This window comes from Leuciscus leuciscus, assembly GCF_965113295.1.
Source record: "Leuciscus leuciscus genome assembly, chromosome: 18".
Taxonomy (NCBI): domain Eukaryota; kingdom Metazoa; phylum Chordata; class Actinopteri; order Cypriniformes; family Leuciscidae; genus Leuciscus; species Leuciscus leuciscus.
This window is the reverse complement of record NC_138742.1, coordinates 16474332-16487776: the sequence shown is the minus strand read 5'-3', so window position 1 is coordinate 16487776 and position 13445 is coordinate 16474332. Positions and strand designations below refer to the sequence as shown.

At 36.0% G+C, this 13445-nt stretch overlaps 1 protein-coding gene across 2 annotated transcripts in view; it reads left to right on the top strand.

Annotated features, from left to right (window-relative positions):
- Positions 1 to 2862: 2862 nt before the first annotated feature.
- The window catches only part of ptpn11b (protein tyrosine phosphatase non-receptor type 11b), a 28559-nt gene continuing 17976 nt past the window's right edge, over positions 2863 to 13445 (top strand). Inside the window, exon 1 of one of the 2 annotated variants that reach the window (XM_082144564.1) lies at positions 2863 to 3018. In XM_082144564.1, coding sequence (XP_082000690.1) covers positions 3005 to 3018 — 14 coding nt within the window. In that variant the 5' untranslated portion in view covers positions 2863 to 3004. Of the gene's footprint in view, positions 3019 to 11352; positions 11875 to 13445 lie in introns of those variants that run through there. The other variant, XM_082144565.1, reaches the window with a different exon arrangement.

Below are 13445 nucleotides of genomic sequence, written 5' to 3'. Positions count from 1 at the left end.
TGCTTCTCTTCAAAGTAGTGTTTTTTTATATAATTACTACATGCAGAGCTTTACTGCCATTTGATTGGATGACAAGCGTCCAATCTAATGGACTGCAGGCTTTAAACTAGGTGAAATGCTCCAGAAGTAAAAAAAAGGGGGGTTGACATGTGATGTCCATTGTAATGGACGCAGGGTCTGAATGGGTTAAATGTTGTGAGCAGCAAGCTCATTGGCTGCAGATGCTACATGAACCAATCAGCTTGTGCCAAGCTGCTTAATATTTTTGGTGGAAAATGTGATGCATATCTTCTGTATTATTTAATGAATAGAAAGTTCAAGAACAGCATTTATTTGAAATAGAAATATTTTTAACAATGTAAAGTCTTTGTCACTTTTTATCCATTCAGTGCATCCTTGCTTGATAAAAGTTTTTATCTATTTTCAAATAATAGAAACCCCCAATTTTTGAATAGTTTATATTATATAATTTAATTATATTTGTTAAAGTCAACAAAAATGTGCTTCAAATCAAACATTGACATGTATTACCTCAAAGACCCAACAATGGAACAAATCATCCGAACAACAAAAACCCAACAACAAAAAATCATCGCAAATTTTAATATTCATAAATAACTTGGAACAAACATTGGGCCAAATATTGTGTCAGCCATATTTACCAACGGACAAATGAATTTGAGCCATAAGGCAGCATAGTTTGATTGAATGCACAGCCTTTAATGTCAAGAACATAAGATACGGATATCATATGAGAAATGTTTTTATTACACAGAACTTCATTATTTTTCTACCCTAACTATTATGGTTAAAATACTGAAATACATGAATACATTTACAATGTACAAACTAGCAGAAATGTACAGTAATGTCTTACTTCATACTAAGAACTATTGAAGTGTATTATTAATCATCTGTGCAACAGTTATTCTCTTAAGGGCATATCAAATGTCATCAGACATGACAGGCCCAGGGTTGCCTGGAGATGTTAGATAAACAGATCTTGTCAAAGAACTCTCGCTAGGGGTAAAATGGTTAATGGAAAAAAATCCATTGTATTTCTCTGCATGGCAATGAGCATGAAATGATCCACACTAAATGAGCAGAAGGCTCCTTCATTACACATGCTCACACCAGTGCAATAAAGGGTCTTTTACTGCATGTAACAAGGCTTCAGCTGTCTGGCTCCATCAGGGGATCTGTGGCTTCCATTGTTCCTCCTCATGAGGCTTTAGTTTGGACTACAGGGTCCTCGGGCTGTAAGGTCAAAGGGCGTCTTGGAATGGAGCTTCCTTTAGTGACTGATTTCCATGTAAAAATGTAAATAGTTCCAAACAAATTCAAAGCATAACCAACTGTGTCTCGTTTAGTTACTGAATGCCACGGGAGAGGATTTGTGAATGGAAGTGAAGCGACGCAACTGACGCTGGTAGGTCACAGGTGATAATGACAACATGGCGAATGTAGTGCGTCCAAATTATATTCATACTACACATTTTCATACTATATAGGACATACTTTTTTTAGCAGTTGCAAAAATGACTTATTCAAAGTAAGTACCTACTTGTACCTGTGATTCGGACAATCAATTGTTTCTTGCTGATTGAAGCAGTGTTTTGAACAAACCAGTTAACTGAATGATTCAATGACTCACTCAAAAAGACAGTCAACTACTGAAGTCATATAACCTGCAGAAAGAAATGTAAGTGTGTGTGTACGTGTGCATGTGTGTGCATGCGTTTGTGTGTGTGTTCAAAATAAGTACTTGTACCTGCGATTTCAGACAAAACTAGTTGACTGAATGATTCAATGACACTACTATGGAAGCCAATTTCTGCCGCAGAAAAAAAATCATAGTTGTGACATACTAAGTCATATGATTTAAAAATGTGAAATTAAAGTCAGATTTTTATGTGAAAATCTTGACTTTTTATGTCATTTTTATGATTTAACACTATTACGATTAACCAAGCATGATTTTTTATGTGGCGAATATGGGCTTCTATAATAGGCTACATTGTGAATTTTTTAAGGGTTATTGATGTTTCTCAGTAGGCCTTCATATGGGTGAAATGTTGAAAAACAGTTACACATTGTCCTCAAGTATAAAGTTACAGACACATTGTTTGCATTGGCTCTTACACAGAAAACACCTGGTCAGACTCTGTGTAGAGAGAGAAATCCATAGATAAAGCCCTGCATTTCAGAAAATTGCATAATCGCATCCCCAGCAGATTAATGTCCCTTAGGGCCAGTGATGTCATGGCAGCCATGCAGAGTCAACATTCCTGTTGTGCTTCTATCCCTAACAAAAATAGCTGCATTACAGCTAACAGAGTATTAATAAACATGCTTGGATATGAAATAAAGGTGATAATTACATGGAAGGAACTGCTAAAATAAGAGTGTCATGACTGGAGGGAGAGAAGAATATAAAGTATGCCCTCTCAGAGGTGTGTTTCTGGACCTCTCAGTGTCAGTCATGTCCAGTGTCAGGCGCTAAAAACCTCTTACACAAGATTAGTTAGGCTAAATCTTTAAGTAAATCTTTAATTTTTTCCAATGTTTAGCCTAAGAGTGCCATTTGTCAATGTTTTAGTATAGCTCCAGTCTTGGTTTCATGGAGTCCACAGGCCGAAACGTTAAAATTAAAAAAGGCAAATGTATAGGAAACCTGCAGACAGACACACACTATATACCGATTTTTTTTTTAAACGGTTGTTTGCTAAAGTTTCCCCGTCTGTTATCGGTGCGTGTCCCCTCTGTTGGTCTGTGAGAGGCGGAGGGATCGGGAGTGAGAGAGTCGGGCGCTGTGTGTGTGTGTGTGTGTGTGTGTGTGTGTGTGTGTGTGTGTGTGTGTGTGTGTGTGTGTGTGTGTGTGTGTGACGCCCCTCGCTCGCGCTCAGCTCCGCTGCAGTGACTCGGCGAAGGCAGGAGCATTTTATTACACTTTCCCCTTCAGTCCGCTCATACACATTTCCATCTGACAGCTCCCAGGACGGCCATGACGTCTCGAAGGTAAGCTGAAGGCGACATTAAAACTGCAAGAGCGGGGACTGATGGTTAGCCTACTGTTACTGTATGAATGAATCGAGCACGGCACACAGCTCAATGAGTCGGACTCGGTCTTTACTCCAGGCTCCTGATCCTCTCTGGCCCATACTGTATGTGTTCGCTTTGCTCAACGGTTTTTAGTTGGAGTAGTTTTAGTCTTTTTTTCTTTTCGTTTATTTCAGTAGAATGTAGATTGTATCGCTCTCGCTACCGGTAAGCGTATATGAATAATCAGTAGCGCAAAGTCACTGTGACAGTTTCTCTCAATGTAGTTTAAAACTGTGCTTTATTAGTTTATTGTGACGATTTTTAGAAGACTTATGGTAATTTCATCCTACTGTATTTACTGTATATCGTATGCTAAAATAACAGTAGTTTAAAATGCGCTGAAAATATCTTTAAATAAAGCTGTAAATAAGTAATAGACCTTATACTGAGACTATATTGATTTAAAATTCTACACGTTAAATTGTTATCCTTTTTTATCTTGTCATAGGCCTACTTTATCCTGGGTTAGGTATTAATCAAGGGTATTTTTGCACACTTTATGGAACCCCGTTGTAGCCTATCCAATTAACGTCCTTATTTGCATATTAATGAGGTCAGTACAATTGATTGGACAACTACACCACGCGACCTGTTTTAATAACTGTCCATCTGCTACTGTAGAAATGTCGTAGATCAGCTCTGGCTGTCTTTAAGACTTGTGAAACACAACTAAACAGTGTATTTTGTTGTCGTCGTTAATCGACATTGTATCTGCATGGAGAGTAAACACAACGCGTGAAATTTCAGCGAATGTACAAGATAATGAATATTTAATAAGGTAAGCCCCGAGGCATTTTACATATAGTTGTATGTTGCTAAACACCCCTGGAGCTGGGGTTTCCATTTAGCCAGGGTTAAAAAGCATCTAAAAATAAGTTAACCCATTGTTACCTGGTTTGACACTGGTTCGTTTCCAAAAGTTGGACATAGGCCTATGATTTTTATTGTGAGTGTCCAATGTGCATTTGAGATTCGTTGTGTAATGCACCTTCACAAAGAAGCACACATCAGTTATTGTGAGAGTTTGCACAGGTGGCCTTGGTTTGGGTAAACAGTGTAGTGTATGGGAAGAACACTTTGTGTGGCTATATGCTTGCTCTTTACCACTCACTTACCGTTAACTCAACATATTTCATAATTGAGCTGGTTATGGCTTCTCCAGAAGCTTTCATTTGTCACAGTAGTCTGTGAGCCTTTGGCCTTTACTCTGCCTTTACACCATCTGTTATATAAATAGTTCTGCTGCCAACAATTACCATTGACTATTATTAGTATCATTAGATTATCATTACTGGTGTCATTCTCATCACATTAAATTAATAGTTCACCCAAACATGTAAGCTCTTGTCATCATTTAGGCTATTCATCCAGACCTACATGCCTTTATTTCTTCATTGAAGCTCAAAAAGAGATGTTAGGCAGAATGTTAGGGGCTGGCAGCCTTTTAAAACCTTCCATTGCATATTTGTTACATAAAATAAAAGTGAATGTTGACTGAGACCATCATCGCCTTTTGTGTTCCAATGAAGAAAAAAAGTCGTACACATAAGGGCGAGTAAATGATTGCATATCTCTTTAAATGGAATGAAAACTGATCACAATACATAACGGAGGATGAATCTGTCTAATGTGCAAAATGTACAGGGTCCTGTATGTTTTGCAGATTTGCAGATATCTATGTTACACAAACAGGAACCTGAAAAATGATATAAATATAAGATTACACTTCAAATGTTTAATTGTTTATTGTTTTATTGTTCACAAGAGGTTTTTGCACAGTGGAGGCTAGCAAAATTACTTAGCCCTGATGTTCATGCATATTTAACTCATTAAATCACATTTAAACTGCTCCTAGTTCTGGCTGGGCCAAAAGATATGTTTATTATTATTATTATCTTTATGTGGAAGACTTTTTCATGGTCACTTAGCCCACATGCTGCTGCGTTCTTTATTTGGCAATTTTTGTATTTCTTTATCTCTAGTTCATGAAGCACCTTTTGTGTATGTGTATGTGTGTGTTTGTGTAAGCATGTGAGTAAGCGTGTACAGGAAAGAGGAAAAAGGAAGAGATGGCTCATTGCGCGGTTATTTTTGTGGGGTCATGAAAATATGTGGTCATGAACATTTTGGTTGCTCGTAAATAGTTGTGTACTGTCAAAGTTTCCACACTTAGTTTGATAATCACTTACAATTTCCCTTCATTTACATCCATGCATGCTACTGTTCAAAAGTTTGTGGTCGGAAGATGTTTGTAATTGTTTTTAAAGAAGACTCAGATACTCACTAAGGCTGTTTTTATATGATCAAACATACAGTAAAAAATTTGATATATTATTACAATAATAAAAAAAAAAACTTCTGTTTTAATATATTTTAATATGTCATTTATTCCTGTTTTGTTAAAGCTGAATTTTTAGCATCATTACTCCAGTCTTCAGTGTGACATGATCCTTCAGAAATCATTATAATATGCTGATTTGCTGCTCAAGAAACATTTCTTATTATTATCAATGTTGAAAGAGTTGTGCTGCTTAATATTTTTGCGGGAAACGTGATACATAATTTCCAAGATTCATTGATGAATAGAAAGCTCAAAAGAACAGTGTTTATATGAAATAGAAATGGTAACATTATGAATGCCTTTACTGTCACTTTAATGCATCCTTGTTTGACTTGTGTATCTGAAAGCAGAAGGGACAGGACCGATAGCACAGAACTAAAAATTCACAGACAGGAAAACTGCCTCCAATGTGGTGAAATGAGATAGCCTGTCCAAAATTTCCAGGAATTCTGCTAGTCATGGCTAAAGGATTGCTGAGAACACAGATTTTATCGCACTCATCCATTTATCTTATTGCCCTCAAAGCACCAGGATAATTTTCCTTTGTGCTGTTGACATTTAGAATTAAAATGAAAAGTGTCAAACTGCAGTCTATTACCATAGTGGTCATATGTTATGATTTGTGGATATTTCACCTCATGGATTGATGATTATTGTTTCATAAATGGACCCTTAAAATCAGTCCAGCAGACTCACTGATACTCAGCATGACCCTAAACCCTCAGTATTTTTTATTCAAGGAATGATTTCACTGCAGATCAAATGAAGAATAATATCAGTCGCGGAGACAATGTAGTAAATGATATGGATGTCTTTCATTTCATTGTTCACATCAGAATTTATAATTTTTTATTATTCTCCTAGTCTCCCCTTTTAGGATGCAAAGCCAGGACTTGATCCCATTCCAGGAGGCTATTTCTATTGGAAGGGTTGTTATAAGCTGTCGAGAATTTGAATATGATCGTCGACATAAGATTTAGTTTCACGTGTCCTTGGGCTGTCTGACCCGGGGCAAGTTCAAAAATGGCAACATATTTCTCCCTCAGTCAGGGCAGAGAGAGGCTGGCTCTACGTCAAGCCTTGAATGTAGCATTAACTATGTGTGTGAATTGATTTAACCTTACATTTATGTGCTTGGGGTCTTCAGTAATGGAGGCTAAAATCAATCATCTCGCACTTTCAGATTCTCTGCCATAATGTCCCATATATATATATATATATATATATATATATATGTATATACTGTATGTCCCATACTCTTTATGTACTTCCATATAGGGCTGGTCGATATGACCAAAAATATTATCACAATTTTTTTTTCCCCATATCATAGGATCAGTGGCGGAGCCAGGATTTTTTCATAGGGGTGGCCAGGCAGGGGCCAGCAACCAGTCTGGTGTGGCACAGAAATCTTAATTATTTTATCATAAAAAATAATTTGATAATGTATTGGACTGTTTTAGTGCCTACACAACTGAATAAAGTTAATTTGTACTTATTTGTAATTGAGATAGTAGTGAATTAGGAATCATGGAATACTGAGTGAATTTTTTATTTATTTTTTATTACCCATACCCACCACCTCATATTACATTTATTCATTTAGCTGACGCTTTTATCCAAAGCGACTTACAATTGCTATATATGTCAGAGGTCGCACGCCTCTGGAGCAACTAGAGGTTAAGTGTCTTGCTCAGGTACACATTGGTGTCTCACAGTGGATTCGAACCCGGGTCTCTCACACCAAAGGCATGTGTCTTATCCATTGCGCCACCCCTACCACCCCTACCACCCCTACCACCCCTGACCCCATATTAAAATTAATTAAACAGTAATAAAAGGGCACACACTATAGCTAAAGTTCAACTTGCTCAGTTAGCTTGGTTCTGGTTCTCAAAATATCCAATAGCTTGTTCTACATTGTTGCATCTTCATGGATGAGATAACATGCAGATAAATACTGTAGTCCAAAGATTATTCAACCTTCAATGCGCTTTATATAATCAATGAACTCTTCAACCAATTCTGAGTTTGTCCAAAAAAAGTTTAACTTTCTATATTAGTTGTCAAAATAAATAATTGCTACAGTTCTATCATACCTAAATTAAAAAGAAAAACAAAAGTTCTCTTTTGAATCCCCATGTGCAAGAATGTGAACAAGGCGGAAGTCAACAGCACATAATGTAAAATGTTATGTTTTTCATAATGCCAGAATGTAAAATTAGTTATTTTATGGATTTAAAAATTATCCATTTAGTTTTACTGACATTTGGCCTGACAACATCTCATCTTACCAAAGATAGCCAACTGAATAAGGACAACACCCTTTTCTCAGCATCTGACAGAAGTGTCACAAGCTTTCACACACATCTTCTAAAATAAAAGTAGCATCAGAAAAAAAGAGAATTATGTTTGTTGTTGACTGCCACGGCCACCCCTGGCCACCCCCCTAGCTCCGCCAGTGCATATGATATTGATATTTATCACGATATTCATTTACCATTATCAGGGGAAGGAAATGCTTTCCACATATTTGTTAGACCTTGAGAATGAACGTAAACATTTAAACTTCTTTGTTCACAATTAAACTCTTCTAAAGCTATCTTTTAATAAATCCATTTTATTTGCCCATACATTTTGTGTTTTCTATTTAATTTTTGGGTATTCTGTGTTTTATGATTTGATAAAAATTTATATAAACTTAAACAATTTAATCAAGCTTTTAAAATGTAATCAAATACAATTTTGCTAACGAAACATTGCATTTAAATTTTTTTGACAAATGCTGCACAAACAAACTATAAATTAAAAACATGGATGAAAAAATATCTTGGTTGTATGATATTCCTTGTATTATTATTACTACTTAGAGAAGAACATTTTAGGATACACTAATGATATATTTCTGTCATCATTTCTTGAAGTTAAACAGAATCTTTATTTTGACAGTTTGTCATGAAGATCTTGATTAAATTGAGTAAAACTGTCCAGAACTTATCATCGTTAGCGACAAAAAATTTATTTCGATATATAATACCCTTTATTGCCCAGCCCTACTTCCATACTAGTATACCTATACGTTTTTGAAAGAAGTCTCTTATGCTCACCAAAACTGCATTAGTATTGTTGTAAATATTATAAGAATTTAAACAAAAAACAGTTGTGCTGCTTAGGATTTCTGTATCCTAAGCAGCACAGACAGTAATGATGCTGAAAATTCAGCTTTTTCCACCTCAGCAATAATTGACATATAATTACAAGTTACTGTTTTTACTGTACTTAATCATTTCATTATATATGTGTGTGTGTGTGTGTGTGTGTGTGTACATACATTCACTAATTACAGGACTGTGTTTGAACTGACCTACCATGTCACCACTAGACTGACATGTGGTACCATAATCAGCTTTTCTAAAAATATCAGTAACTGTACCAAAATCCAGCCACAGACACCCGTCTGCCCCCAATATAGATGAGAGAGGGTCTTTGAAGCTGAGTGGGGGGGTACTATGTATATCGCTTTCTGTCACCGAGCCTGTCTCTTTAAATAGCCGACTGTGTTGAACTTGAGACATTATGTAAGAGGGAAGAGGCAGCTCACTGTGTGCACGTGGGCCTGTGTTTCCCCTGTCAGAGCACTGCTGCAGCACTTTCCGCCTGATATCGCTCACTCGCTCTCTCCCTCTCTCTCTCTCTCTCTCTCTCTCTCTGGCCCACGCTGTGCAACCCGTTTGTGCCCCCGAGTTATCATAAGCAAGAGAGTCTCTGGTGTCACTCAACAGTATGTGCCAATATAGATGTGACAAAAGAGGATTATGTTGCCATTCCCATTTTAGATATCCTTTGGCATTTTTTATTTCATTTGCTTGTTGGTTTTATTATGATTGAAATAGTTATAACAATTATATTATTTAACAGCATTCAATGTCTGTGGTGTTCGTTCATCTTGTTAGATTTTTTTTTTTTGCCATAGCTCATTGCTATTTTTATCAGGCTGCATGCTGGACAATGGCTGTTAATTATTAAACCAGGGGAGCAAGTCGTACATTTATTTTATGGAAGGGGAAGCTAAAGGAACAGAAGCGCTCTTCCTTTGCATTCATTAATCAGGCTATTATAACACTAATGGCCTCAGATTGTATTGTGTCCTTATGAGATTTTATAAGGTTTAAAGGGAAGTTACAGGGCAATATTACTTCCATTGAAAAGGGGGGGGGGGGGGGGGGGGGGGATAAAGAATTAAAGAGAATTGATAAGACTTAGGCCTACAGCTGAAGTTCAGCATTTTTCAACATTAAAATACTTTCCCCTGGCTTCACAGACAGGGCTTGGATTAAGCCAGGACTAGGCCTTCGTTAAATTAGGACATATACGTATAGCTTTTATAAATGTGCCTTTAGAAAAAAAAACATTACTGGTCTACATCTTTAGACAAAAGATATGTCAGTGCAAGTTGCTTTCAGTTACAATTTTTAGTCTGGGATTAGCTTAAACCTCATCTGTGAAACCGGGCATTTGTGGTCCCAGTTTGAGATGCAGAGACGACCAGAAATGAGCCATTTGTAGATTGATTCCTCGAAAGTGTAAACACTGCAGAAAACACTGCTGTTGTTTGAGCATCCTCCTGGCATAGCAACATTGGCTCAACCAGTGGTGTGTATTTTAGGGGGGACTGTCTGTCCAACCAATGGCAGATTTTGGGGAAAAATGTCATTATTATTTTTTGCAAATCTGTTTGGTGGCACAAATGACACACTTCAGCTTTACCTAAAGCTAAAACTCTTAATATTTTGGACTCATGATATTGTGTTCAGCTCCATTCTGGGGGAATCCGGGTGTTTTCCTGGCGCTCAGGTCTGTCCTAATTCTCTCTGTCCCTCAGTGACTCATGCCAAAGTTCCTCTGTAATTAGAAAAAAGCTTTGCAAGCCCGAGCAGGACATTTTATACACATGTTGTTTACTCTCTTTTCAAATCAATCAGAGATTGATACAGAATTACTTCATTATTTGGCAAGCATTTTTCACTTGTGCAACTTACAGTAGAGTGCATAAGCTGGCACGTACACACTTAAAGTGCTTGAGCAAAGGAACAAAGCTTTAAAACTTCCACATGTGCATATAGTCAGTTACTGTACGCCTTATCTCATAATAAAAAATAAACAAAAAATTGTTTTCAGTATTTTTGTTCATAAACGTAAGTTTATTTGAGAATCAAAATTGTGTAAGATATTAAGACTTGTATCCAGAGTACGTATCTTGAATTAAATGTATTTTTCTTATCCAATTGCTAAATGTTTTCTCATAAAATTTTGTAGGATTTATGATTAAAACGAGAAGAAAAACTTAATTTCATGTTTGTACACTACTGATACTTTTTATTCAGAAAGGACACTTTATATGGTGAAAAATGACAGTAAAGTCTATTTCATATAAATGCTGTTCTTCAAACTTTCAGTTCATGTAAGAATCCTATAAAATTGCACACTTTCCATTTAAGCAGCACAACCATTTTCAACTAATAATAATAATAATAAATTAGCATATTAGAATGAGACTTATGAGTACTAATGGCCATTTAAAAATTCCAGCTTTTCCAATGGAGGTTATGTAAAAATAATAATAATAATAATAATAATATATATATATATATATATATATATATATATATAGGCTATATTAAAATAGAAAACAGTTATTTTAAATTGTAATACTATTTCACTATTATCAATATACTACTATTGGTCTATTTATGATAAAATAAAAGTTTTGGTGAGCTTAACAATGTTTTTATTTTATTTACATTTTTTATTTTTTATTTTTTTTATTTTATTGACCCCAAAATATTTTACGTTGGTGTATTAAAACAAAAGTTAGCTATAACTTGTTTTTAAGCATGTTCAGATATTTTTTACTGGAAAATACTGATAAACTGCAATGCAAATATGATTATTTGATGCCATAAAACATTTTCACATATGTGCATGGTTTTCCAGTATGCTCTAAGCTGCTCTGAATATGATCTTGTACTGTACCAATTTCAATTTGTTTTCTTTGTGTGTGCAGTGCTGGGTTTTTTTTCTCCCCAAAAGCTGCCACTCTCCATTTAAACCTAATGGTAGCAAAGATAAAGATAAGGGGTGTAAGAGTGTTCCGGGCAGCATGGCAACGCTGCGTCACGTTCAGAGAGAGAGGAAGGGGGGCAGGAGGGATGGACAGTTGCTCAAAAGCTGATTGTGCTGGCTGGCTTTCCTATCAGGGCAGCTCACACGCATCCAAATCCCAGATTAAACACCCCCACCTCTCTTTCCAACCAGCAGCACTCCTACAAGTCCCTGCCCCCTCTCTTCCTCCTTGTGTAACTGTACCAAGCGTGGATTACCAACTCTGAAGCAAAGCAGGGGCTCTGACAGGCTCCGAACAGAATGGTGAGGTAGGAACATGAGGCATTAGTTGCTGTTATCATTTTGTATCTGGTCGATGGCATTTTCACGGACGGATTCACATGCGGTTGCGTTACGCGTTTCTTTCTGTGCTGCTGTTTGTGCAGGTGTGTGTGCGTGCACTTTGCAGGATGGTTTGTGGTTTGTTGTGGCTGTGTGTGTGTGTTGTGCTTGAGGAAAGCTCCTGGAGAGCTGCTGGGAGCTCAGTGAAGCTTAGAAGTGACCCGGAGATGTTTGTTCCTGGGTGCAAAACCTGCATCTGTACAGACCTGTTGGAATAATAGACCAGACCCTCCATCACAAGAGAATCGAACACTACAAGAGCTAAAACAGAAACTCGTCCAGTTGGTGTTACTTGTTATGTGCTCTCTTTATTTTTATTATTGTGAAATTGTGAAGTTATTGTTATCTTTTCTTTGTGAATTTTTTTGTGAAGAGCGGGTTTACGAACTGAAAAGAAAGGGTAAGAGGTCAGACTAATCCCACTATCATTGTTTTATGAAAATACATAACAGCTTATCTGGGATTAGTGTCACCTGCTGTTTTACAGTATGCAAAATGAAGATTTCATTTGTATTTTCAGATGACCTCAAATCCCCAAATTATGTACCAAGATGTATACCAAACATGGACATATCTTGAATCTTTTTTAGTCTTTCATGTTCCATAAATATTTTTCAAAAATACATATTCTTTTGTAGTCGTTGTTGCATCATGTTCCATATTCCAATGAATTTGGAGTCACAGTTAAATATTCTAAAACAGCATATTCTGGTCTTTTGCTTTAATGTTGCAAAATGATATAGAGCCCATGTATTGTCAGCTGATGTATGATGACATGTTTATCTACACAGCACAGACCACATTTAGTGCTATATCTTTTTCAGTTCTTCATGACATATATGGCATGTTAATCATACCGGGCGATACAAAAATATGAAAAATATCTCGGAAAAATATACGTTCGCACTTATACACTGTCAACATTCAACTGTAGTTGACAGAAATTCACAATAAATAAATAACCGGATGGCAATAATTGTCATTGTAGTGACTTAAGCATGTTAAGTATATAGTGTCATATATCTAAATATATTTTCACATTTTATCTCAAATATTAATAATATACCATTCTTAACAACTCAAACAGTGTTGTTTCCATTAACAAATACTAATAAACATATAAACAACACAAATTAACATCACAAAAAAAAACTATTTTATTTTAGCAATATTGTTGTCTTGTTGAATATAATATATTTTCAGCATAACTTATAAGGTAATTCAGATGTTTCACTTCCAAAACCCATAATTTGTACAGTGATTCACAGTTCAATTATGTGTATTTTCCTGATAAATTGAATGTATTTTTTCTCAGTATATGCTATCTCACAGTTAACCAATTACAGTTCTTTTTCATTACAATTACAAACGTCTATACATTTGTGTACAACTTTTTTTTTTTGTCTAGGTCGTAGTTGCTTGGCTTGCTTTTCTAAAAGTCATTGTCAGGAAGAAAAGTGTTGACAGAAATGTCAATGAATTATTAATCCACATATAT